Source organism: Colobus angolensis, unplaced genomic scaffold, assembly GCF_000951035.1.
Source record: "Colobus angolensis palliatus isolate OR3802 unplaced genomic scaffold, Cang.pa_1.0 Scaffold327, whole genome shotgun sequence".
Taxonomy (NCBI): Eukaryota; Metazoa; Chordata; class Mammalia; order Primates; family Cercopithecidae; genus Colobus; species Colobus angolensis.
In genome coordinates, this window is record NW_012116566.1 from 1,485,416 (window position 1) to 1,513,308 (window position 27,893).

The 27,893-nt window shown below is 41.1% G+C and overlaps 1 protein-coding gene across 1 annotated transcript in view; it reads left to right on the forward strand.

Moving 5' to 3' along the window:
• Nucleotides 1–27,893, forward strand: part of DNAH5 (dynein, axonemal, heavy chain 5) — a 252,270-nt gene that overhangs the window by 211,515 nt on the left and 12,862 nt on the right. Inside the window, exons 69-76 of the mRNA XM_011951766.1 lie at nucleotides 967–1,088; nucleotides 2,870–3,019; nucleotides 9,269–9,514; nucleotides 11,631–11,850; nucleotides 13,219–13,424; nucleotides 14,053–14,256; nucleotides 16,116–16,331; nucleotides 22,080–22,292. Coding sequence (XP_011807156.1) covers nucleotides 967–1,088; nucleotides 2,870–3,019; nucleotides 9,269–9,514; nucleotides 11,631–11,850; nucleotides 13,219–13,424; nucleotides 14,053–14,256; nucleotides 16,116–16,331; nucleotides 22,080–22,292 — 1,577 coding nt within the window. The remainder of the gene's footprint in view (nucleotides 1–966; nucleotides 1,089–2,869; nucleotides 3,020–9,268; nucleotides 9,515–11,630; nucleotides 11,851–13,218; nucleotides 13,425–14,052; nucleotides 14,257–16,115; nucleotides 16,332–22,079; nucleotides 22,293–27,893) is intronic.

A 27,893-nucleotide genomic window follows, 5' to 3' on the forward strand; every position in this document is an offset into this window, starting at 1 on the left:
GGGAGGCGGAGCTTGCAGTGAGCTGAGATTGCGCCACTGCACTCCAGCCTGGGTGACAGAACGAGACTCAGTCTCAAAAAAAAAAAAAAAAAAAAGAATAATGCATAGAGCATATTTTCCTTGATATTCTTCAATAGATGGTATTTATTAAACAGTATATTTTATCCTAGAGAAGACTTCCTAACTCTTTCTTAAAATATAATTGCTCACACATTCAATTGTTCTGAAGTGGGCAATAAAAACATTTTTAAGGTGTCATTTTTTTTACATTACTGTCAGAGTTTTGTGGGTTACATGAGCTTTGGTAAATCATCAGTGAAAAGATAAGGGTCAGTACCAAATGGAAATGTTTGTTGTAATTAACTTAGGGTATAACCACAGATGTAAGTGATACAACATGGAACCCTTGGGGTGTGTTCAAGGTAGATGTAAGTAATATACTGATTTATAGAAGAGAATCCTTCAAACACATCTAGTACTACTAACTTTTCTAGATTAATTATCTATTGAATATTAGCTTGTGCTAACATTGGGCAATTCTTAATATTGGCAATTGTTGCTCATTTAGTGACCCTCTGCCATGTCCTCTATCCTGTTTTGTGTGCTTTACACATATGCATCATGACACATGAATAACAATTAATTATTCTTATTTTACTTATTTGGAATTAGAGACCCAGACAAATGAAATGGTTTGTCTCACACATTGTCCAGGGAAGACCAAGACAGAATCCCGCATCTGCCTGGTTCCAAAGTTATGTTACTGGTGATTAAATGGGTTTTTCTAAAATTGTCTATTGATTTATTAAATGTTGCATGTTTTTCACTATGATTTATATTTCTGTGCTTAAAAAAGTAAAAGTAGTAAAATAATTGAAATTAAAATAGTTTAATACAAATTTTACTAAATAGATTGTTTTACAGTGAAGGAAGGAAAATCTGATAATTTAATGTTTACTTTTAAAGGAGGTGCCTCATTAGACCTTAAAGCTTGTCCTCCAAAACCATCGAAATGGATCCTGGACATGACGTGGCTGAATTTGGTGGAACTTAGCAAACTTAGACAGTTTTCAGATGTCCTTGACCAGGTAACTGTGCTTTGAATCAACTTAAGCTAATGTCATGTTGAGCAGCTTTCTGATTTATCACTAGATACAATATTTGTGGAAGAGAGATAGTTCTTAATATTGCACTCTTAATATGGTATTACATGTACTTGACCTTCCTCGAAGCTCACCTGCACTCTGATAAAGCATACTCCACTAATCATTGAGTCTTGCAGGAAGAAATGTGCCCAGGAACTTTAACTGGTGTAATCCTGGGCCATATGTTAGTATCACCAATCGGAGGTCCAGAAGTAGAAAAACTGATAGATCCAATTAGAATAAATAATTAGACTTAAAAAGGCGTTTCCTTCTTTCTAGAGGTTAAATGAAAAGACATATGAACAGCCTACCTCTAAATGCTAAATTTCCTTTCTTGCCTCTTGTTTCTCTCTCTCTTCTTCTTCTTCCCCTCCTACCCTTCTCATTATTTGACTTAGTTAGGCACCTGGGTATGAATCTCATGCAAGCACTTGGCCTCTTATCTTTAAAAGTTATCATCCTTTTAGAATCAGCCAGCTCCTGATGAACTCTGCATGTGCTGGAATCATGGAAGCTGGGTATAGAGAATTAAATTGGGACGAGCCAAGAAACAGGTTCTTGAAAATCAGGTGACCATAGAGAAATGAGATTGGCAGCAGGGTGGCTTTATTCAGCTATAAGTTGAAGGCTTTTTTTTGGCCAGGAAATGTCTTAAAGTTGGTTCTTGACTTCCCCAGTTTAAGTCGGCCAGTTGCTTATGTTCTGCTATACTTTTATGTTTTGGCTTATCACTGGTGATGTTTTTTATTACTACTGTGTATTTGGGGGTACAAACCATTCTTTTGAGTTATTCCCCTATAGAGTTACCCCCAGCGACCTTGCCCAGACCATTGATATTGAAGTTGCTACCTTCTGGAGATGATATCTTATGCATGAAACCCCTCAATATTAAGTAGTCTTTCATGATTGAAAGAAGTTACTATTTTTATTCTTACATGGTACTTTCTAAATATGAACCTGGAATGATTTCCCTTTGATTATATCCCAAGAAAGACATTTGAACTCATAATGAAAAGGAATATATCAGAGAATATAAGATGATATATATCTGTAGACATTATTTGTTTGTTTGGTGTTTCTGATCTGCTTACTATGTAATTCCTACCTCTCTCTGGTGTTTTAAGCTGCAGAGGATAATGTACTATGTCCTTTTACTCTTTCCCAGTTGCCTAAGGGTAGCAGGTGTCTGATCATTCATTTGATGATATTAACTGGCATATTTCCAATTACTCTAGATTAATAGAGTATTGATCAGAAAGCTGTTCATTCAATAATAAACATGTATTAAATGTCTTCTTTTGTGTCAGGAGTGGTCCTGGGAAATGAGGAAACATAAGTGAATGAGATTTGGTTCCTGACGTGAGAAGATTTTGTGGAGCAAATCAGACTTCGTTGAAATAATGAAAATGAGTTTCCATTGATTTTGTTGTATTCTTTACAAATTTGTTACCACAAAGGCAAAGAAGAAATTAAACATCCCAGGACTCTCCCTACTTTGAAATGTAGTTGTAGGCTGATGTTAATATAGACTGACTTTGGAGCAAATGACATTAGATTTTAGACAATCAAACTTTTTGGCACTGTAATATAAAATAAAAAAATAACCAAGGAATATAATTTACACATATCTGGAGAGGTCAGAGGTTTGATGAAACATATCTATGACCTGTTACTGAAAGATTTTTGGGTGGCATGACACATTTTTTATCCCATGGTATTTTCAGATATCGAGAAATGAGAAAATGTGGAAAATTTGGTTTGATAAGGAAAACCCAGAGGAGGAACCTCTTCCAAACGCCTATGGTAAATCTCTCGACTGCTTCAGACGTCTTCTCCTTATTAGATCCTGGTGTCCGGACAGAACCATTGCCCAGGTAAAAAGTCCATATTAAAGAGAAAAATGAGATAATATTTTTAAAGATATTTTTCTTTTAAATTAAACAAATATTTAAAATGTGAATTCCAGTGAGAATTTTCTTGTAGGCTTCTGTGATTTTCTAGCAATATGTGTGAAAAATGGAAAAGTAAACCACAAATAAATGTATTGAGACATACGTTTGGGCTAAGTGATTTAGTAACTTTTTCTGACCTAACTGCTACAATAGGAGTAAATGAGAAAACCATGATTCTAAGGTCGGCATATAGGTATAACATAAAGGTAATGCATTATTCTTTTATATCATTTTATATTCAATCAAAAATTATATGGCTGCTCCATTTTGCTGGTAGTAAAACAGTGTTTCTGAAAGCAGGAAGAATATAAAGGCGTTAGGGTGAAGAGACTGGGGGAAGGACAGTGTGCCCAAACCGTAGTCATTTCTCCAGAAGAATGTCACAGCTCTAGATGTCAGTAGGTTGTCTTACAACTGAATTTCACATATGGTTTAAATGTGAATCCTGCCTCCAGATGATTCATCTGTTTAAAGACCTTTAATTTGCTGACTTAGTATCATGGGACTTTACCCACTATAAGGACTTGTGTCTTGCCTTTATGATGAAAAGTTTAACTCTGATACTCAGCCCAGGTTGACTCCTTAAGGGTTTTTCCAAATAAGCTGTGGAGTAGCAATAGCCTTGGGTTTATAATAGAATGTAAGATATATTCTCCTTCATTCTCCAGAGGGAGTGTTAAAAACTTACGGAGTAACTACCTCCAAGTGCACTTAGGTACTGTGGAATCGTGAAAACAACCAAATTCAATGATTTATTGAGAAAAGAAAAATGAGTTTCACAATTCGGGGCACTGAGATCACCTTTCCTTTCAGTTTTTCTTCTCAGTTTCATTACTTTTATCCTGCCCAACTGAATTGTCAAATGGTTGCCTTACTTAAGGACAGTGTGGAAAGAAATGTTTGAGTAGTCTCTTTCTTACCTTTTTCCAGGAACTCTATTTGGTTCAATGCTGAGATTTAAGTAACTCTTTATTTGTAACTTTATCTTCATTCCAGCTTCTCTGATCCCTGGACTTACCACGGCCATGGCCTCGTACCTGTTCTCCTTACATTTCTTCTTCTGTACCCTAGTCCACCCAGCACATGCTAGAAGAAATGCAAAGATGGCGCTATTCATTGACTTTTCAAGTCCTGTGGTGTCTTCCCATGGCTCTTATAACACCCAAGTCCTAAACAAGGTTTAGAACGTCTGTTGGATAAATGTTCTCTCCTCTCAAGTTCTTACTCTCCTTTTAGAATCCTTTTGTGATTTTCAACCTGACAACTTTCTGGGAAGTTTATTAGAAGGTCTACAATGTAGATACATTCAATCCCATTCCCCATAGGCAGCATCAGGCTATATGCATTTCTTATTCTCTGCATTTTGGCTGAGTGTGACTGTCCACATCTGGGCATGCCTGATGGCAAAAATGCTGCACCGTCAGAGTGTGTCTCCTGAGCGGTACACATTTGTGTCTTAAGATCCTCAATAGGCCAGGCCTGGTGGCTCACACCTCTAATCCCAGCACTTTGGAAGGCTGAGACAGGTGGATCACGAGGTCAGGAGTTCAAGACCAGCCTGGCCAACATGGTGAAACCCTGTTTCTACTAAAAATACAGAAATTAGCCAGGCATGGTGGCAGCACTTGTAATTCCAGCTACGTGGGAGGCTGAGGCAGGAGAATCGCTTGAACTCGGAAAGTGGAGGCTGCAGTGAGCCGAGATCGTACCACTGCACCCAGCCTAGGTGTCAGGGTGAGACTCCATCTCAAAAAACAAATACTCAGCAAAGGGAGGTTGGCACAGGTGTGCAGGTTATTTGTTCATTTTCTCCCCATTCAAAGGCTGAATCTGTTGCATTGGGACCACATATTGGGATGAACAAGTTCTGCAGAGCTGTGTGAAGAGCAATGTATGAAAATGCAGCACTCCTCGGTGGTGTGTTGGCTGCCTTTAAAGGCTGGCAGGCTGTGCAGAAGTCCGGCTCGCCACACCTAAACTAACTCTTACGTCAGTTTTTATGGGTGTCCTCCTGTCCCTCGCCAGTGACTTGCTCTTTTCTGCTTCATGGTCTCTGCATATGTTTCTTCTGCATAGAATGCACAGGCTCTGACCCACTTAGCTGTCCTCTTTGCCTCAATAAATCCCATTCATTATCCAAGCAACAGCTTAACTGCTTCTTTCACAAGGGAGTCTTCTCTGATACATTTCTGCAAGATTAATCGGTTTCATACTTTCATGTCACCCTGCAAGTCATAAATCCTTCAAACTAGTTATTTTGCTATTACTTGCTCAATGTATGTGTCTCATCCTGGCATGTAGGTGGGAGTCAAACTTCATAAGGGCCAGACCATTTGTTCACTTCTCTAGTCTTAAAACCTGTTGTCCTGCCTGGGACAGAGGAGAGGGTCATGGGCCAAGGTTTATATCTGTTGCATGAGGTGAATCATCTAACATGATTTGTTAGTTTTTGCACTGCTATAAATAAATACCTGACACTGGGTAATTTTTAAAGAAAAGAGGTTTAATTGGCTCATGGTTCTGCAGGTTGTACAGGAAGCATGGGGCTGGCATCTGCTCAGCTTCTGGTGAGGCTTCAGGAAACTTTCAATCATGGCAGAAGGTGCAGGAGGAGCTGGCATGTCACATGGTGAGAGCCAGAGCAAGAGAGAGTGGGGAGATGCTGCACGCTTTTAAACAACCAGATCTGGGAAGAACTCACTATCATGAGTACAGCACCAAGCCATTCTGTGGGACTCATCTCTATGAGCCAAACACCCCCCACCAGGCCCCACCTCCATCCCTGGGGATTACAGTTCAACATGAGATTTGAAGGGGGCAAACATTCAAACTATATTATTCCTCCCATGGCCCCTCAAATCTCATGTCCTTCTCACATTGCAAAATTCAATCATCTCTTCCAAATCATCCCCCAAAGTCTTGTTACAGCATCAAGTCCAAAGTCCTAAGTCTCTCTGAGACTCATCTCCTCCCACCTATGAGCCTGTAAAATCAAAACAAATTATTTACTCCCAAGATACAATGGTAGTAAGGCATATTATCATTCCAGGAGGGAGAAATTGGCCAAAAGAAATGACTGGTAGGCCCTACGCAAGTCTGAAACACAGCAGGGCGGTCCTTAAATCTTGAATCTCCAAAATAATTTCCTTTGACTCCATGTCCTGCATCCAGGGCACACTGATGCAAGGGATGGGCTCCCAAGACTTTGGGAAGATGGGGAGACTGAGTGATGCCTGGAATTATTGTCCCACTGGCCCAGTGAGATAATGCAGGGTGTTGGGTTGAAGTTGAAGTAAAGAAGATGAAGAAATGTGCTCTTTCTAATGCACACATGTGTGGTTTCAGATCCATGCCTCCCGCAGTGGGGCCTTACCTGGGGTTGCTGAGCATCCTTGCATATTACATGTTTGCCCCATAGACTCATTACATCCCTTAGGCTTAGAGCCAATTTGAACCATGACTGTGACCCTATTTAAGAATATCCCTTCCCAGGAACTGGAATTATGACCAAAGGTCCTTTCTCCAGATATAAGTGGAGCAGCCTTCCCTGTTGTTATCTGTTCCAGAGGTTGGGAACCTAGGGCCTGCCAACAACATTTGGCCCACTGTCTGTTTATGTTCAGCTGGCTACTTAAGAATTATATTTTTAAATACCTGAAAAAAATCACCAGAAGACTAATATTTTGTGACAAGTGAAGACTGTATGACATTCACATTTCAGTGTCCCTAACATTTTATTGGAACGTAGCTGTGCTTTTTATTTGTGTACCTACGACTGCTTTTGTGCAACAATGGCAGAGTTGAGTTGCAATAGAGATGATTTGGCCACCAAAGTCTAAAATATTTACCATCTGGCCCCTCAGTATTCTAGCATGTTAGCTCATGGCTTGGATGATAGTACCCGAACTGGGTCAATGCTGAGTTATATGGCAGAATTGGCCATGTTGAGACCCTTGCTACCCTGGGGTAGAAAGTGCTTGAATCTTGATGAGTTGCACTATAGAGATGCTGCAGTGATGGCAGTACATGTGGCTGAGAAACCGCTGCAACTGGAATGCCTCGGTGTCTAGCCTTTGAAGTCCTTCCTGATCACAGGACTCCCTGTTTCGGTGACTGTGACTGAGTGTGTACATGGAGTAGACATTTGGGGAAGTCAAAGAACATGGCAGGCAAACTTACTAAACACCTGCCAGAGGCTGTAGAAAAATATGCAGGCTTTTATATACAAGGTAGAGGTTTAGATATTGGATCTGCCCAACCTAGAAAAAGTATTGAGAGGCATGAAAATAAATAGCGTCCTTGTGCCTCAAATTCAACTGTACTGAAATTCACCTCCTCAAAACCTCCCAGCCACTGAACTAATAAAGAGGAAGGTCGGAAGGTGTGAGCCTCGTTGTGGGTGACCCAGGTGCTGTTTGGTCATTTCATTGCCAGTGGCCTAGTCCTGTCAAAGAGGGCCTGACCACCATTTCTTGTTCCTTTGGGAAACCAGGTAGAAGTCTTTCCCCAAAGCCATCTAGAAATAGTTGCCAAGGCAGGAAATCCTGTGTATTGTACAAAGTTGGCATGCCTCTTAATCTGCCACTGGTATGGGGGAATGGACTCTATGAGGAGGATTATGACTTTAGAAGGAGAAGAGATCCACAGTAAAATGGCCCAGCTGTTTCTGAATTAACTGGTCTGAGTTAGGGAATGTGAACGCTCCTCTTTTTGTGTTTTGCACTCTCATGAGGAAGATGGACATTTCATGATGACCAAGTTTCAGACACCCTTTACCTGGTTATATTAATGATGAAGCTTGTGTGAGAAGTCTCCACACACCAGGTGGAATCAGAAAGTAGGACCAAGCCAATCGTTCAACAGTCTAGACTCATGTGGCCCCCATTTTACCTCTCTTACCAAGCTACGAGAGGACATAGTAAGCCAGGAGATTCCTCTGTGGTGGCCACTTCTCTTTCATTGTAACCCACAAAGAAGGCAAACACGAGTGGGAAACATCACACCAATTTGTAAGCTCAGATGCTTGGGGTACATTTTGAGGATGAATAGGGGATAGCAAGATATTGAAGATGAAGGATGAGCCCACATTACTGGCTAAAAATCAAACTCTGATGTTTTAAAGTCAAGGATGATGACTGAACCAGCTCTGGCTCCCCTTTGGTCCAGGTCTATCTGAAACCTGTCTGATTCAAGGGAAGCTCCATCTGAAGCTGTTTTGTGTTTCTATGGGAATTGGAGTCGGGAGGCTCACCTGCCCAGCCCTTGGGAGAGTTACAGGTCATGTTGCACCCATGCCTAAGTTATATAAAAATGATTTTTGTGGGGAATGCTGCTGGGGAGAGAAACTTGGGTTTTTTCCATCTAAGGTGGAAGAAGATCACACGAATAGGAGGAAAAATGTTTTTGAGGGAATTTAATTATTTAGAAGGCAGAGAATATAGACTAAGGGTCGTATTCACAATACCATTTGTTGAAAAATAAATTATAACTCTTTCACCTCATTTGAAAAAGGAATTTGTTGTTACCAGAATTTGTTTCTATGGTTGTAATAAAGTTGACAAAATCTGTGATATTTTGAGTATGGATTTTGTTCAAAACACAATTAATAGTAAAGGGATGAGCCAAATATGGGAAGGAACGACGACAATGATGAGGAGAGAGATTATGGATTAAATCTTTAAAAACTCATTCATTCATTCATTCATTCATTCATTCAACAAATATCCAGTACATTTCATGCAAGTAGTCACTCAGTAATTATCTATTTGATCAGTACCCATTACATTGCAGATATTGTGTTGCTTACTTTATTATTTACATGCATAAATATTTGCCTTCGAGCATCCTAAATAATAGTTTCCCAGTATTTTTATTTTCTGGTGTAGCAGGAAGCAACCAGTATATTGAAATGGGTTTCAGACCAGGAGTCATACAACTTTGGTTCTTTTGACTGTCTTGATTTTGTGCTGAGTAAGCAGCGCAGTCTTCCCACCTATAGAATGGAGATATAAACAAACAAATACGACAAAACTGTCTCTACCCTGTTTCCCTGACAGGGTTACTGTGGACGTCATTGAGGTCATTACAAAAATGAATTTTGGAAACTCTACTGCATTATCCACATGAAATAGTTGGAACGGCTTTTACTGACTTGTGTGCTGTTTTTGGCAGGCCCGCAAGTACATCGTGGACTCCATGGGAGAGAAATATGCCGAAGGTGTTATTCTAGACTTGGAGAAGACGTGGGAGGAATCTGATCCACGGACGCCACTCATCTGCCTCCTGTCTATGGGCTCAGACCCCACAGATTCCATCATTGCCTTGGGGAAGAGATTAAAAATAGAAACCCGTTACGTGTCCATGGGGCAGGGCCAGGAGGTCCATGCTCGGAAGCTCTTGCAGCAGACCATGGCGAACGTAAGGCTGAATGTCTACTTTTGTGCCATCCTGTTCATATTACAGATTATGGAATAGCAATGCAGAAGAAAAATTTAAATCATTAGGAGTTTATATGCGGCGTGCTGTTTACTAACCAGCATTTATTTTTTTAATTTAAACTAACATTAAAACTTTTGAGGCAATGTGGCAAATAAATCAACTACCCAAGGATAGCAAAGTGGATGGTATACTCAGTAAGTTGAAAACAAAACATTTAATGCAGAGAATGGCAATCCCAAAGAAATGGGATTCTGGGGGTGAAGATGGAACATCGGAGTTCTCACCTAAGAAGTTTGGATCACCTGGGTGTGATGCCTCACAACTGTAATCTCAGCACTTTGGGAGGCCGAGGCTAAGGATTGCTTGAGTCCAGGAGTTCAAGACCAGCCTCGATAATATAGACCCCATCTTTACAAAAAAAATTAACTGGACGTGGTGGCGTGTGCCTGTGGTCCCATCTACGTTGGAGGCTGAGGTGGGAGGATCATTTGATCTGGGAAGGTAGAGGCTGCAGTCACTGCAATCCAGCCTGGGTGACAGAATGAGACCCTTTCTCAAAAACCAAAACAAAGCAAAATACAAAAGAAGGAATCTCAGGGCAGGGTTCACTTCTATGCTGGATAAAAGAGAGAAACTGAAGTCTTTTTGTAGTTGCTGTGTTTTATATTGAATTTCCTTTTTATTTTGAATTGTGAATGGTATCAATTGAAATTTTCAAAGGGTAAAGGTTGGATAATTTATTCATCAGTACTGTAAATTTCTGAAGAAAATATAAGGGAAATGTGAAATCTCTAAATTAACAGTTTTACGTGTAACTGCTAAGACTTTAGATCTAATGCTTTTTTTTTTTTTTTGAAAGACAGCTCATGCTGCCCTAGTCAGTGATCTAAGATGGGTTATAGAAAAACACTTCAAGATTATGATCTGGATCTTGTAGATGATTTTAGCAAAAATATTTTATAGATTAGATATTGAGGAAATTATTGTTACATGACCCCCAATTTTGCCTGAGTTTCATTACACAAAGATCTTCCTATACTTATGGTATAATTCAGGCAAAAGATATGGCTTATTATTTTCTAAAGCTCTTGCTCTTTTTAGTGTGGTCAGATTCCCAGGGAAGGTTCTTCCACATTCTAAAGGGTGTATGCTCTGTTGCCAAGATTCTGAGAACTAGTGGGAGGCAGGAAGTCGCAGGTCTCAAAATTCAGCAGGCAATCATTCTTCCACCTGATTTCAGTGTAGTACCTATTCCCTCAATGTGCTGGTATCCTCCAATCTAGACCCTGTTTTGCCTTCTGTAGAAAATCAACTTCTCATTTTTCATTAAGGCAGGCAGAATTTGGGGAGTTATGTGGTATATATCAGGTTGCATCTCAGCTTTCTCTAAATGCTAGTTTAGGATTCAACTTTCTTGAACCTCTTTTAAATGTTGGTGATAATGTCTTCACTCTCTCTGTCACCGTCCTTAAGAGTTCATGCCTCTAAAAATTTTCTTCATTGTAGTTTTAATGGAATTTGGGGAGGGATCTGAGTTAAATGGATGTTTTCAATCAACCGTCTTTACTTGGAAGTCCTTTTATGTTTAACCTTGATGATATTCATGATTGCAAACACATAGTATTGGTACAATTGCATACTAGTGTATACTGGAACAAATGCATGGACTAAAAAAAATAGCTTGTCTCAATTAAACATTTTTGTTTTCTGAGATTTGACCTAGATTAATTTAAAGTGGTTTCTGTAGCCCAGGCTGGAGTGCAGTGGTGCTATCTCGACCTCGGCTCACTGCAAGCTCTGCCTCCCGGGTTCATGCCATTCTCCTGCCTCAGCCTTCTGAGTAGCTGGGACTACAGGTGCCTGCCACTGCGCCTGGCTAACTTTTTGTATTTTTAGTAGAGACGGGGTTTCACTGTGGTCTCGATCTCCTGACCTTGTGATCCGCCTGTCCTGGCCTCCCAAAGTACTGAGATTACAAGCGTGAGCCACCGCACCTGGCTTAAATTGTAATTACTTAATTTCTAAAGAATGTCGTAATTTCGAATTTGGGTGAAACACAAAACCACCTAACTTCCATTTACTGCCATTGACTTAGGGCGGATGGGCACTTCTGCAGAACTGCCATCTGGGACTTGATTTCATGGATGAGCTGATGGACATAATCATAGAAACTGAGCTTGTACATGATGCATTCCGCCTCTGGATGACCACCGAGGTTCATAAGCAGTTTCCCATTACACTCCTTCAGATGTCCATTAAATTTGCCAACGATCCTCCACAGGGCCTCCGGGCAGGACTGAAAAGAACATATGGTGGTGAGTCCAGAAATACTTCTGAGTCTATAGGAGTTTTCTGTACTTAAATTGCTTTCCTAAAAAAATTATAAAAGGAATAACTAGGATACAGTTATAGCAGATAGTACTACTTTTAACCTGATGGGGAGGTGATGGTCCTCTTTTGTGAATATGCCCCGGCAGTGTTAACGAATCAGAGTTCATGATTCCCACTATTTTCCTATTTTCTAGTTTCCTATTTTCCCAGTACTGCCCTATTTAAGCCCATGCTGTTCTCCAGCTAGACATAATTAACATCAAAAATGAACAATTTTGTCATTTATGGTCTCTATGCTCCATACCTAAAGTAGTACAGTAGTCTCTTCCCAGAGGAGAGTCTGAATTACGGTGATGCCTGCCTGCCTTTCATTAGGGCCATATGTCAGAAGGTAGCTAAGTTAAAAATCCAGTGGCAGCAAACTCAGGCCCACATGCCCCCATCATGACTGGGGCTGAGGTCACTCTCTTGGCCGCTGCCTCTTCTGCTTCATAGCTTTATGTATGGGATTTGCGGTCGTGAAAAGAACATGGAACTTTCAGTCGGAAATCCTGATTCTGGCCCTTGCTGTTGACAATTACTTTGTTCTCTTGGGTGCGAGTCACTCAATCTGAGTTTCAATTTTCTCGTATATAAAATAGGGACAAGAGAATCTCTCCAGGAGAATTGAAATAAATTGTAACTAAAATCGTGTATTTGATAACCATAATAAATATAATTATTGTATTTCAATCTGGAGAACCTGCAAAGAGATTTCCAGGGAGCTGCTAACAAGGCTGAAATTCCTGCCAATCTATAAGGCAATGTGGGGATAAAATAGAGGTGGAAGCATAATGGCAGTAAAAGAAAATAAATAAATCTAATTATATGTACAATATAGTATATGCATATGTATCAATCATTATTTGGAGCATGTACTCAGGTGCAAAGGGCTTCTATATATACTATCTTAATTAATATAAAATTAGTTGAAAGTATGTGCCCCAAGTATATGCTCAAAACAACAGTAATAATAATAGAGCAGTAGTTACAGTAATAGTGGCAGAATTTGTTTAACTGTCATTACCTTTCCATCTTGATTTTACCCTCATATGATCTTACTAGATTGGCAGGAACTTGACCCATGTTAGCAAGCTCCTCCTCTCCCCAAAGTCTCTTTGAAGATTTTTCAGAAAGAAATGGCCTCTGGACACCCAAAAGTTAAATTATTATTGTCACTTGAGTGTCATAAAAATAATCCAAAGTAAGTGAATTTTAACATCAGGGACTTACAAAAATGATTACTTATAAAAGTAGTAGAAAATACAGACATTTGAGAGATGACACATTTTTCACCCAACTGACTACAACAGGTGTGAGCCAAGACCTGCTGGACGTGACCTCCGGGTCCCAGTGGAAGGCCATGTTGTATGCAGTGGCTTTCCTGCACTCCACCGTCCAGGAGAGGCGCAAGTTCGGTGCCCTGGGGTGGAATATCCCCTATGAATTTAACCAGGCGGACTTTAATGCCACTGTGCAGTTCATCCAAAACCACTTGGATGACATGGATGTCAAAAAGGTACTGCTGTGCGTGCTGCCTCGTGCCCCTGGTGGCTGTGGGCTTGGGCCATCAAGGTCACAGGACTTCCGAGCTTTGGGGTAAATTATGTAAGAGAATTTGCTGTGCTTGCAAAGTCATCTTGAAGTCATAGCAATTTGGGTCACACTTGCCTCTTGATTTCAGGAAATAGTGGTCAAGTTTTGATGAGTATTTTATTTCTCAAAGGTAAGTTGACATTCCAAAGAAGACAGCCTCAAGGGGCCTGTTGTCAGGGGGTGTGGGTGGGGACGCTTGTTCTTCAAAAATCCTAAAAAATGAAAATGGGAGTCCAGATTAGTTTGAAGTGTGTGCTTTCTAAAGAACTGCCTCAATAAGCTCAAAAGCAAACACTATTTTCTATTTATATTGAAGTATGAAAACATACAAATGCATCAAGAAAGGCTATTTCAAATCGTGGACGTGAGCATTGAGTAACTACTCTTCTTTACCTTTTTACTTTTCTTTCTGCACTTTCTCTTTGCAGTACTGAGGAAGAATGCCTGACTGAATGAATGATGTTGAAAGTGAATACATGGGTGTGACTTGGCAGGGAAATAATAATGCAACAGTAGTCAGTTCTACATAATTATTCTATCAATTGTCCCAGGGCGTCTCCTGGACCACCATCCGCTACATGATAGGAGAGATTCAATATGGAGGCAGAGTCACTGACGACTATGATAAGAGATTGTTGAACACATTTGCTAAGGTTTGGTTCAGCGAAAATATGTTTGGACTAGATTTCAATTTTTACCAAGGATACAATATTCCAAGATGCAGCACAGTGGATAACTATCTTCAATATATCCAGGTTTGTCAACTTCAGAATTTTATGCATAGAGCAAATATCTGTAGCCATTTGAGTTTTGGGTATTAATTGTACTGTCTATGTTGCTTTTACCATAAATTTTAATGGTGATATATACTAATGCTTTTGCTGTGAAGGCTTTCTTTGTATTTTTATACTCAACGGATGATTAAAATGTTTATGTTTGTTCTGAGTGTGTGCTTGGGTGAATCGTGTTTCCATCCCCCTCTTTTTTAATGCCCTAGGGAGGAATTTTCTTTGAGGAAGATGATAGATTAGGGAGATTTAGAACTAGGAGACCTACACAAATCACCTGGAGTTCTCTGTCTGTGAAACTTCAGCTGCCACAGCAGTAGGGCAAAGGCAGCTTCTCAACCCAATTTGTCTGTTTTCCAATCCATTTGACTAATCCCATGACATCTGCTCCTTAATCCTGGCCTAATGGACAGGCTTAAGGATACGTCCAGGAAGCTGCTTTGTGTAAGAGCTTCCTCCAAGACAGAGTTTCTCAACCTTGGCACTATTGACATTCAGGGTTGGATCATTCTGTCGTAGGGGCCTGGCCTGTGCTGTTTAGCAGCATCCCTGGCCTCTGTCCACGGGATGCCAATAACAACCCCCTACCCAGTTGCAAGAACCAAAAATGCCTCCTGAAATGGCCAAATGTGCCCTGGAGGACAAAATTGTCCCTGGTTGAGAAGCACTGATGTAAGAAGGAATAGGTAGGTTTCTACAGGCAGTTTGGGAATACGTAGGGAAAAAATTCTGATTTTTAAGGTGACTGCGTCCTCTTTCTCTATACCTAAAATTCATTATATCATTATTTAGTCATCTCTTTGGTCTCTAAGATTTATCTCAGAGTAAACAAACTAAAACATAACAGCCCCAGAGAGCTAAATTTATCAGTATATTTTCATGTTTTTTTGATATATAAATGTAATAAGTTTATCATATATTACCACCTCTGCACTTTTATTAATTCAAATCAGCAGATATATCTGTCTTACTGTACTGCATGTATCTTTAAATCATCAGCACTGAATAGGAAAAGTGGCCATGAAGGTATAAATTTAGGGGTGCCTGTACATATATTTTTTATATACACCCCATCTCACAGTGCATTTGAGGTAGCTCATAAGAAGACATTATGCAAGAGGGAATAAAATGAGGGAGAGGAAGGGAGGGAAATATGAGTATGACAATAATTAAGTTAAGGATAAGATTCATACATAGAAATATGTGTCAAATTGTCAGTAAATTGTCCTTTTTTTCAAACAGTTGGGGGATCTTTTTGCCTGCTTCTCCTGCTTCTGCCTGTGTCCCACACGTCTCTGTCTCCGTTTTTTCTCTCTGACTCTGTTGCTTTCTCAGTTTATCTCTTTTCCTGGTCTCTGTCTTTTTACTTGGGAGAGTACAACTCCCACCTGCTGCCTTTATTTGGACCATGATTACTAAAGCTGTCATTTCCTGGTTTCTTCTAAACATAATAACCATTAGCTATACAACATTGATTTGGACAACTGGTTTGAATTCAATTAGACCGTCAGAAAGCAAAACACGAATCCACAACTCCCTTTCTGTCTCGCATGTTGTATAACAAGACAGTCTCTCTCTGATTCAATTTTATTTGAGGTGCAGATTGTAAAGAGCCGTGAGCCTAGTGTCTGTTTCTCAATGTTAATTGGTTTTTAAAGGAAACTTTTGATTATTTTCTGGGGAAATTATTGAGGTTTGTAACTTGACACCAATAAGACTTAAGTCAATGCATATCCTCGTAAAAGCATTTTTGTTTCCCAAGATAGTGAAATTTAGACGGTGCTTATGTTGGCAGTCTGTACTTATCTGAGGTGTTTGTTGTTCAGAGTTTGCCTGCCTACGACAGCCCTGAGGTGTTTGGGCTGCACCCCAATGCTGACATCACCTATCAGAGCAAGCTGGCCAAGGACGTGCTGGACACCATCCTAGGCATCCAACCCAAGGACAGCTCTGGCGGAGGGGATGAGACCCGGGAAGCGGTGGTGGCCCGGCTGGCTGATGATATGCTGCAGAAGCTGCCCCCAGACTATGTCCCCTTTGAAGTGAGTTGATGAAACTAACAAAATGTCAGCTGGGGTTGGATAGCTTTAGTTGGGAGAGTGAGGAAGAAGAAAGGAGGGTAAAAAATAATTTTCCTGAAATTAAAAAACATTCTTTTAAAAACCAGCTTCTTAAAGAACCAGATAAAGAAGTTTTTGCATCTGTGAATGTAATGTAATCTTTTCAATATATAAACCATAAGGAAACCTGTTGAGAATGTTAACAGTTATGATTGATTTACAAGTGTGTGCTGATGGGTTAGGACTGCTTTTCTGAACCTTCCCTGAGGTACTTTACATTGCATTTGTTCAAAAGAAAGCGAAGTATTATTAAAACACCCTATTACTAAAAAATACATTTTATGTAGTTTCATGTACACCTTAAAATTCAGGCCTTCTTTATTTCAGAGAGTCTACATTTATATCATTACTTCTGCAGCTTCTTCATCTCACAAGTTTTGGAAATTGATATTTTTAGTATTAAGCAGTTTCTAAGCAAATTTATGATGATGAAAGCTAATTTTTTGACATCTTTTTAAATTGAATTAATGTTTTTAAATTTTTTTCATGAATTATTGGGGTATAGGTGGTATTTGGGTACACGAGTACATTCTTTAGTGGTGATGTGTGAGATATTGGTGCACTCATCACCTGAGCAGTATACAATGCACCATATTTGTAATCTTTTATTCCTCGCCCCCCTCCCATTCTTCCCCCCAAGTCCCCAAAGTCCATTATATCATTCTTATGCCTTTGCATCCTCATAGCTTAGCTCCCACTTATCAGTGAGAACACATGATGTTCGGTTTTCCATTCCTGAGTTACTTCACTTAAGATAATAGTCCTCAATCTCATCCAGATCGCTACAAATGCTGTTAATTCATTCCTTTTAATGGCTGAGTAGTATTCCATCATACACACACACACACACACACACACACACATATATATGTGGTGTATATATGTACTGCAATTTCTTTATACATTCATTGATTGATGGGCATTTGGGTTGGTTCCATGATTGTGCAATTGTGAATTGTGCTGCTGTAAACATGCATGTGCAAGTATCTTTTTTGTAGAATGACTTCTTTTCCTCTGGGTGGATACCCAGTAGTGGGATTGCTGGATCAAATGGTAGTTTTACTTTTTAAAGGAATCTTCACAGTTTTCCATAGTGGCTGTACTAGTTTACATTCCCACCAGTGGCATAGAAGTGTTCCTTGATCACTGCATCCATGCCAACATCTACTGTTTTTTGATTTTTTGATTATAGCCATTCTTGCAGGAGTAAGGTGTTATCGCATTGTGGTTTTGATTTGCATTTCCCTGATCATTAGTGATGTTGAGCATTTTTTTCATATGTTTGTTGGCCACTTGTGTATCTTCTTTTGAGAATTGTCTATTCATATCCTTAGCCCACTTTTGGATGTGATTGTTTGTTTTTCTCTTACTGATTTGTTTGAGTTCTTTGTGATTCTGGATATTAGTTCTTTGTCAGATGTATAGATTGTGAAGATTTTTCTCCCACTCTGTGGGTTGTTTGCTCACTCTGCTGACTGTTCCTTTCACCATACAAACGCTCTTTAGTTCAATTAGGTCCCAACTATATATCTTTGTTGTTACTGCCTTTGCTTTTGAGTTCTTGGTCATGAAATCCTTGCCTAAGCTAATGTCTAGAAGGGTTTTTCCAATGTTATTGTCTAGAATTTTTATAGTTTCAGGTCTTAGATTTAAGTCCTTAATCCATCTTGAGTTGATTTTTGTATAAGGTGAGAGATGAGGGTCCAGTTTTATTCTTATATATGTGGCTAACCAGTTATTCCATCACCATTTTTAAAAAAGGGTGTCCTTTCCCCACTTTAGGTTTTTGTTTACTTTGTCAACGATCAGTTGGCTATAAGTATTTGGGTTTATTTCTGGGTTCTCTGTTCTATTCAATTGGTCTACGTGCCTACTTTTATACCGGTACCATGTTGTTTTGGAGACTATGGCCTTATAGTATAGTTTGAAATCAGGTAGTATGATGCCTCCTGATTTGTTCTTTGTGCTTAGTCTTGCTTTGGCTATGCAGGCTCTTTTTTGGTTCCATATGAATTTTAGAATTGTTGTTTCTCATTCTTTGAAGAATGATGGTGGTATTTTGATGGGGATTGAATTGAATTTGTAGATTGCTTTTGGCAGCGTGGTCATTTTCACAATATTGATTCTACCCATCCATGAGCACGGGATGTATTTCCATTTGTTTGTGTTGTCTGTGATTTCTTTCAGCAGTGTTTTGTAGTTTTCCTTGTAGAGGTCTTTTGACTTCTTGGTTAGGTATATTCCTAAGTATTCTATTTTTTTGCAGCTATTGTAAAAGGGGTTACGTTCTTGATTTGATTCTCCACTTGGTCACTGTTGGTAGAGAAGAGCTACTGATTTGTGTACATTAATCTTGTATCCAGAAACTTTGTTGAATTCTTTTATCAGTTCCAGGAGCTTTCTGGGGGAGTCTTTAGGGTTTTCAAGGTAAATGATCATATCATCAGCAAGCAGCAACAGTTTGACTTCCTCTTTACTGATTTGAATGCCCTTTATTTCTTTCTCTTGACTGATTGCTCTGGCTAGGACTTCCAGTACTATGTTCAAGAGGAGCAGTGAGAGTGGGCATCCTTGTCTTGTTCTGGTTCTCAGAGGAAATGCTTTCAACTTTTCCCCGTTCAATATTATGTTAGTTGTGGGTTTGTCATAGATGGCTTTTATTACATTGAGGTATGTCCCTTGTATGCTGATTTTTTTGAGAGTTTTAATCATAGAGAGATGCTGGATTTCATTGAGTGCTTTTTCTACATCTATTGGGATGATCATGTGATTTTTGTTTTTAATTCTGCTCATTTATTGACTTGTGTAGGTTAAACCGTTCCTGCATCCCTGGTATGAAAGCCACTTGATCATGGTGGATTATCTTTTTGATATGTTGTTGGATTCAGTTAGCTGGTATTTTGTTAAGGGTTTTGGCATCTATGTTCATCAAGGGTATCAGTCTTTAGTTTTCTTTTTTGGGTATGTCCTTTATTGATTTTGGTATTAAGGTGATGCAAGCTTCATAGAATGAATTAGGGAGGGTTTCTTCTTTCTCTATCTTGTAGAATAGTGTCAAAAGGATTGGTACCAATTCTTCTTTGAATATCTAGTAGAATTCTGCTATGAATCTTTCTGGTCTTGGACTTTTTTATGTTGGTAATTTTTAAATTACCATTTCAATCTCACTGCCTGTTATTGGTCTGTTCAGGGTTATCTAATTCTTCCTGATGAAAGCTAGAAGGGCTGTATTTTTCCAGGAATTTATCCATCTCTTCTAGGTTTTCTGGTTTATGTGTGTAGTAAACCAGAAAACCTGGTTTAGGTGTTCATAGTAGCCTTGAAAGATCTCTTGTATTTCAGTGGTGTCAGTTGCAATATTGCCTGTTTTGTTTCTTAGTGAGGTTATTTGGATTTTCTCTCTTCTTTTCTCGGCGAATCTTGCTAATAGTCTATCAATTTTATTTATCTTTTCAAATAACCAGCTTTTTCTTTCATTTACCTTTTGTATTGCTTTGTTTTGTTTCAATTTCATTTAGTTCTGCTCTGATCTTGGTTATTTCCTTTCTTCTGCTGGGTTTGAGTTTGGTTTCTTCTTGTTTCTCTAGTTCCTTGAGGTATGACATTAGAATGTCAATTTTTATCATATTACCAGAGTTGGTTTTCTGGTTCCTTCTTATTTGGGTAGGCGCTGTCAGAGGGAAGGTCTTAGACTGAAGGCTGTTGTTCAGATTCTTTCATCCCACAGGGAGTTCCCTTGATGTAGTAGTCTCCCCCTTTTCCTATGGATGTGGCTTCCTTTGAGCCGAGCTGCAGTGAATGTTGTCTCTCTTCTGGGTCTAGCCACCCAGCAAGGCTCTGGGTCGGTACTGGGGGTTGTCTGCCCAGAGTCTTGTGATGTGAACATTGTCTGTGGGTCTCACAGCTGTGGATAGCAGCATTTGTTCTGGTGGAGTTGGCGGTGGAGTGCAATGGACTCCGTGAGGGTTCTTAGCTTTGGTGGTTTAATGCTCTGTTTTTGAGTTGTTTGACCTCCTGCCGGGAGGTGGTGCTTTCCAGAGAGCATGAGCTGTGGTAGTATGAAGAGAAACCGTCAATGGCCGGGGCCCTAGAACTCCCAAGATTATATACCCTTTGTCTGCCACTACCAGGATGGGTAGGGAAGGACCACCAGGTGGGGGCAAGGCTAGGTGTGTCTAAGCTCAGCCTCTCATTGGGCTTGTCTTGCTGTGGCTGCTTTAGTTTCTTCAGTGGGGGTGTGTGTTCAAGAGAGGAGGCTCTCCCTTTCCCACTTCTGCAGTTGGGGCACTCACAGTATTTGGGGTGTCTCCTGGGTCCTGCAGGAGCAGTCTGCCTCCTTCACAGAGTCTGTGGGTCCTCTTGGGATTGCTGCTTTGTTCGTGCAGTCGATCCGGAGCTAATGTTCACGATGCAAGCCTCTGAACGCTGCTCTGTCCGTCAGCGTCAGAGCTGCAGTCTAGTCTTGCCTCTGTCCCCCAATTGTTTTCTTTTTTGACATCTCAATGAGTATTGTGGAAAGAGTTACCCTGATAGTATTTGTTTAAATCTTCAATTATCCTTTGAGTTACAAACAATTCAATTACATGTGCGCTCACAAAAATTTTAAAAAATATTTATAAAACAAATAAAATAAAAATATTTGATTAAACCTCTTATGGTAGCTGATTTTCTGTATAGTTTTAAGAGATGACCTGGACAATCAGTTGGTTCTTCTAGCACAGAACCACCCTATTTCTTTGTATTTGTCCCTTTTGTACCTCATTTCAAGAGGAGTCCTGTAGCATTTTGTGTCTTCTGTACCTCCACTGTTTTCTACTAAGCAGGCTACTAATTTTGGCTGCTAATACTACAGACTGAACTTAAGGACCTTTAGTTAAGGGGATAATGTCCCTGGAATAACCTCTGATCACTTACTTGGAGAAAAATCAATACTGTTGTCAGCTTTCATAAGCACTCTTCATTATAGGATTAGGAAAGGCGTCATTCATGTCTAACAGGGGTTGAAATATTTAGGAAGCGATAAAAATGTCTAAAAATAGAATGATAACTACATAAATAAACATAGTAAGTAGCAGGAGTTAGAAGAGTCTCTGTCCTTTTGCTGAATTTGTCAGTGCTACCTTAAGTTATAGCAACTCGGCCTAGCACTATATCTGATACATAGAAGACTCTGGATAAATACTTGTAGGATGATAATGAATGGATGTGGGGTGGATGGATGTTTTGATGAAAAAAACAGGAAGCTCTTAAAAGAGAATTCTAGTTTCTTGAGATAGCCAGCAGAATGGCTGTGTGTGTCTACATGTCTGCTTGTGTGTGTCCACATGTGGGTTTGAAAGAGCTCAGATTGGCAGAAAGGGAGTTTCCCAATAAGTGCATTTGCTCTTTAGCATGGTTGTGGTCATGCAGTTTACATTCTTCTGTGAATTCATGGCTGCCTGTGCCTTCCCACATGGCATGAAAATTCGGGCTGGTCATCTAACAGATACTTTTTTTCTGTTTTATTTTTTCTTTTTGCCATGCAATCAAATAGAAACTTTATGCAATCAAATAGAAACTTTATTTATGGAATAGTAAGAATTTGGACGTGTTCAGAGGCCCCAGGGCACAAGATCTGTAAAATCCTTAGTAGCTAATTGTTAACATGTGCTTTGAATGTCTCCATGGCAGGTAAAAGAGAGGCTGCAGAAGATGGGGCCATTCCAGCCTATGAACATTTTCCTCAGGCAGGAAATAGACAGGATGCAAAGGGTACTCAGCCTTGTCCGCATCACCCTCACTGAGCTGAAACTTGCTATTGATGGCACCATCATCATGAGTGAAAATCTGCGAGATGCGTTGGATTGCATGTTTGATGCTAGAATCCCTGCTTGGTGGAAAAAAGTATGTATAAGCCTGCTGTTATTCTGCCTGTTCACCTGTTGTTGTGAGGAGTTGTAATTGGCAAGTGGAAAGCATCGAAGGATAATTTACTCAACATGGCTCTTTTGTATAGGGACTAAGCCCCTTGCAACCCTGTATTTTTAGACCATAGGTAGGGAAGTAAGTTTTTTTTTTTTTTTAGCAAATCCCACGGATCAGGTTCTCTGCTAGGACATTTTACATGCATTATTTTACTTAAATTTTGTATTTTATTGCTCTTATTTTACAGATGAGAAACTCAAGGTTTGGACAGGTTAAGTCTTTTCTCAGATTACGCATCTAAGTAGCCAAAGAATCAGAATTCGAACCCAAGCCCCTGGACTCCAAAGCCCATGATGTTGGTTTCATAGAAGAAAACTTGCCCCCTACCCTCACCCTCACATCAAAAGTCACACCAAAAAGAAAAAAAAAGTTTCTGCTATATGCTGCTGAAAGGGGAGGAGTTCCCTTATTCCCCTCACAGGGCATGTGATGGGGTGTGGCTTGGTTTTCCATGCCCTGCTGCTCAAATCCCTAGTGGGAGCATGCAGAGGGGCAGGTCGTGGGGACTGTTTTGGCGCTCCAACCCCATGGCAGTGTCCAGGGTTGAGTGTTTACAGCTCCCGAACGGGCGTGTGTTACAGTGCGCTCTTTCAGTTTTGCCATCTGCAGGTGGCTCACGTTAATCAGCTCAGTTAGACCCTCTTCCTTATCGCAAGGACAGAGGGCTTTCTGTATCCTGGGTTCTTTCCCTAGTGTACTGGAAAAATTGGCTCATATGTGGGCTTAGAGGTTGGGTGCAAGGTTTTATTGAGTGGTGGACGTTGCTCTCAGCAAGGTGGAGGGGGAGCCAGAAAGGGGATGGAGTGGGAAGGTGGTCTTCCCCTGGATTGGACTACCCAGTGGCTGCACTCTTCTCTGACCGTGCCTGAGCAAATTCCACGTCATCCTGCTGTCAGTGGTGTTTGTTGGTCCTGCCAGTATCTGCTGGTATCTGTCGGTGTGCTCCTCTGCGCTTCTGCTCCTCTCGCTGTCCAGCCACTTGTGTGTGTGCCCACTGTGGTCTCTTGGGTTTATATGAGCACAGGGTGGGGGGCATGGTAGGCCAGAGTGGTCCTGGAAAATAAAACATTTGGGCATGAAAACAAGAGTGCCTGTACTCACTTAGGTCTGTGGGCACAAGCCTGAGGGTGGAACCTTCACCAGGGACCCTGGCCTTCTCTACCTAGCACTTCCCTGCCCCCCTCCAGTATCACTATATCTGTAAATATAGTATGTAGTATATATATATCAAACTCAGCAGGTAAGAATTTAACAGCATGCTCACTGGTTACTTGTTAGTAATTGTGCTAAAGACAGATACAGTTTTAAGGAATAATTTTTCACTTGGAAAAGTAAAATGAGTTCCTGAGTGTCTTTGTAAGTAGGAAAATAAGTGTATTTTAGTAGAAGACATTTGAAGGGATGGAGCCTAAATGGTATTCTTCTTTTTGTTCTGTATTTATGTGTGTGTGTGTGTGCGCGCGCACATGCGCACATGTGCAATGTGTATGCATATGCACACCCATGTTATGGGGAGATTTAAGTGAAGTTGCTAAGATTAATTATGGTGGAAAAATACATAGGAAAAGAGTAGGAGGTAGTGTCTTCTGTAACCTATTCCTTGGGAAAATCTGGATCTGCCCCATGGCTTCCTTTCCATCTGACTCCTGCCATTGTCTGGGGGCCTCCACACCCACAGCGTGAACCCAAGTAGGGCTGGCCTGACAGGTCATTCCCAATGTCCCTGCTCCCTAGATTTTCACTTCTGCTCTGCTTCCTCATTCGCTTGCCCTGCCACACCTAAAGGTTGGAAGGAGGCGGAAACTAGGACAGAAATGCAGGCATGGGAAAGTGACAGGATTCACCCCTTTGAGATCTCGAGTTATGAATGTGAATGAAACCAGCCTTCACCGGTGTGCATCGCCTCCAGCTGGCTTCAACTGCCAGGAGTAGGCCTGGGAAGGCGGATACTTGAGGAGCTTCCATGTTGTACACCCACCTGGAGAGTGCAGTGGCAGGTGTGCTGGAATTTTTTGGCTGCCATAACAAAGTACCACCGACTGGGTGGCTTAAGCCACAGAAATTTGTTTTCTTGCAATTCTGGAGGTGGCAAGTCCAAAATAGAACTGTTGACCAGCCATGCTCCCTTTCGAGTGTCTAGGGGAGTATCCTTCTTTGCTTCATTCTACCTTCTGGTGGCCCCAGGAGCTCCTTGACTTGTGGCAGTCCTAGTCCAATCTCTCTCTTTGTCTTCATATGACTTTCTTTGCCCTGAGTACATTCACAACATCTTCCCTCTCTGCATATCTGTCTCTGTGTCCAAATTTCCCCTTTTCATAAGGACAGCAACATACTGGAGTAGGGTCACCCTTATGCCCTTGTCCACAGAGTAGAGGAAATCATTTTCACTTGATTTCCTCTGTAAAGACCCTGTTCCCAAAAAAGATCATGTTGTTAGGTGCTGGGGGTTAGGACTTCAATGTATAGTTTGGGCGGGGACACAATTCAACCCATGGTGGGAGAGGTAGCTAGGTCGTGGAAGCCATTCTCAATGGGGAGATTATAATGACAGCAGGTGAAGACGAGAGGTGAGGAGATGGGACAAAAACTGTTAAAGACTTATTTTAAAATTTATTTTACTTGACAAAAATTATATACATTAATGGTGTGCTACATGTTGTTTTGAAAGATGTGTATCCTGTAGAATGGCTAAGCTAGGCTAATTAACATAGGCATTACCTCGCATACTTAATTAACATTTTCTTGTGGTTCAGACCTAAAAGCCACTCTCAGCAATTTTCAAGAATACAGTCCATTGCAGCTGGGTGCGGTGGCTCACACCTGTAATCCCAGCACTTTGGGAGGCCAAGGCGGGCGGATCACGAGGTCAGGAGATCGAGACCATCCTGGCTAACATGGTGAAACCCTGTCTCTACTAAAAAAATACAAAAAATTAGCTGGGTGTGGTGGCGTGCACCTGTAGTCCCAGCTACTCGGGAGGCTGAGGCAGGAGAATGGCATGAACCCAGGAGACAGAGCTTGCAGTGAGCCGAGATCATGCCACTGCACTCCAGCCTGGGTGACAGAGTGAGACTCTGTCTCAAAAAAAAAAAAAAAAGAAAAAGAAAAAATATGGTCTTTTGCTATAAACTGTGGTCACCTTGTTGTAAAATAGATCTTTTGAATGTACTTCTCCTATCTAACTGAAATTTTATACCCTTTGATCAACAACTTCCTATTCCCTCCCTCATCACCCCACCCTCTAGTCTCTGGTAACCACCATTCTACTCTCTATTTTTATGAGTTCAACTCTTTCAGGCTCCACATGTAAGTGAGATGATGCAGTATTTGCCTTTCTGTGCCTGGCTTATTTCACCTAGCATAATGGAGATGGGACAAAATGTATGGATGAGGTGAAAATCATGGAACCAGATACCATGCTTAGGTCAAGGGACTGTCCTTGAATAAGTGAACTGGAAGTGGAGGTTATGGTTGAAGAATGGAATGTGGAGTGGGGATGGTGCATGTTGGATTTCTTAAGGCTGCTAAATAGCTAGCTCTTTTCTCCGTCTGAATTCCAAAGCAATTAAATGGCAGAAAAGGAGTAGTGCAGATTAGGGAACATTTATTGATAAAGCTAATATTGAACAATGTGGCTTTTATCTGCTGGAAGGTGAGTTGTGGGGTTTCAAAACCAGAATTCGGAATTGGACAGACTTACCCACCAGCAGCACTACGCTAGACAGTTTCCTCTACAGAGACTTCCCTGTGAAGCTAGAGTGTGCAGGAGCAGAAGAGAGTGTGGGAGCAGAAGAGAGTGTGTGCTCCCTTTCCCCCTGCTACCTCCAGCAATAAAAGCAGAAGCAATAAAACAGAAGGGGCTGGCTGGCTGGACTTCCTAACTGTATCTCCCTCTTTCTACTGCTGCTATGGATTCTCCAACCTCCCACTGCCCTAGTGCTAAGCCACTGATCATACTTTAGGACCTGCTGTTATAGCTGCACCCTACTTCCTTATGTGCCTCACCAGCGGGGTGCATCCTTGGCTCCACACAGTTACTCTGGGACCCTCGTTATGGAGGCCTTGTCATCTGGGAGCTGTACCACCTGGAGCATGTGGCCGCTGAAGTCATCACAGCAGAGGGAAGGGAAATGGACAAGGCACCCCAGGTCTAGACTTTCTGGATTAGGAAGTGACCCATGCCACTTTCATTCACAGTCTGTGGATCAGAACTAGAGCCTTGGACCCAACCTAACTGCATCTGAGGCTGGGAAGTATAGGGGGCACATGGGACATCTGATGAGCAGAACCCATCTCTGAAACAGCCAGAAACCAGAAGAATTTCTTTACCTCCTGGGAGTGGGGAGAATGAGAGGGTCAAGGATCTTGGAGTGTTACAGACAAGGAGCTCTCTCCCCATTGAAGGAAATATAGGAGTGGGAAAAAAAACGCACCTCCCAACAGGCTAGTGTTTGGGGATGACAAAATTTAACATGAAAGTATGAGAGCAGAGGAATAAAATGGAACGGACATCAGGGTCATTAGAGAGCAGAGGGTCATGAGATAAGATAGTAGGATGTTAAACGCATCATTCACATGGGTGGCTGAAGTCACCTAGAATGATTAATCAAAGTAAATAAAGGCAGTATATGGGTTTTGAGTATGCACTTACTTGGCCAGAATACCCAGGTTCAAATCATGTCTCTTATGGGCTATCTAACTTGGGGTATGCTAGTTGCCTTGTGCCTCAGTTTCCTTAACTGTAAAAGGGAAATAATAGCATTATATAATTCCTAGCATTATTGTGAGAATTACATGAGTTGATATGTGTGAAGTGCTTAGAACAGCACCTGGCATGTGGTCAGTGATATGTAAGTGCCTGTGATTATTAATACCTAAAATGCACCACCGCCACCACCATCACCACCACAACCACCATCACCACTGTGACCATCACCACCACTGTCACCACCACAGCCACCATTACTGCCTCCACCACCATCACCACTGTGACCATCACCACCACTGTTACCACCAATTACTGCCTCTGCCATCACCACCATCACCACCACCATCACCACCACCTCCACCACCAACACAATCATCATCATCATCCTCATGATTATTTGGGGGGTTGAGTAGAAGAGTAAACCAGGAGCCAAACTCCTTCATGAATAAGAGGAAGTGACCAGTAGGTGATAGAAGCAAGTAGGGGTAAGGATAGTATGTCTGGATGGCATGAGACTCAAAAGAAGAGAATGATGTAGCGTGATGACCTGGCAACAACAGTCAGAAATGACAAGGTCGTCTCCTCTTCCCCTGGTCCTGAGGGTTGTTGAATATGAGGAAAGCAGTAGCCTACATTTGGAGAAGGCTGTGAAGGAAGCAGTCTGTCCCGGGTTGAGGGTGTGGGGTGGGGGGCAGACTTCAGTTAAGAGAAGGGGGGCCAGGCGCGGTGGCTCAAGCCTGTAATCCCAGCACTTTGGGAGGCCGAGACGGGCGGATCACGAGGTCAGGAGATCGAGACCATCCTGGCTAACA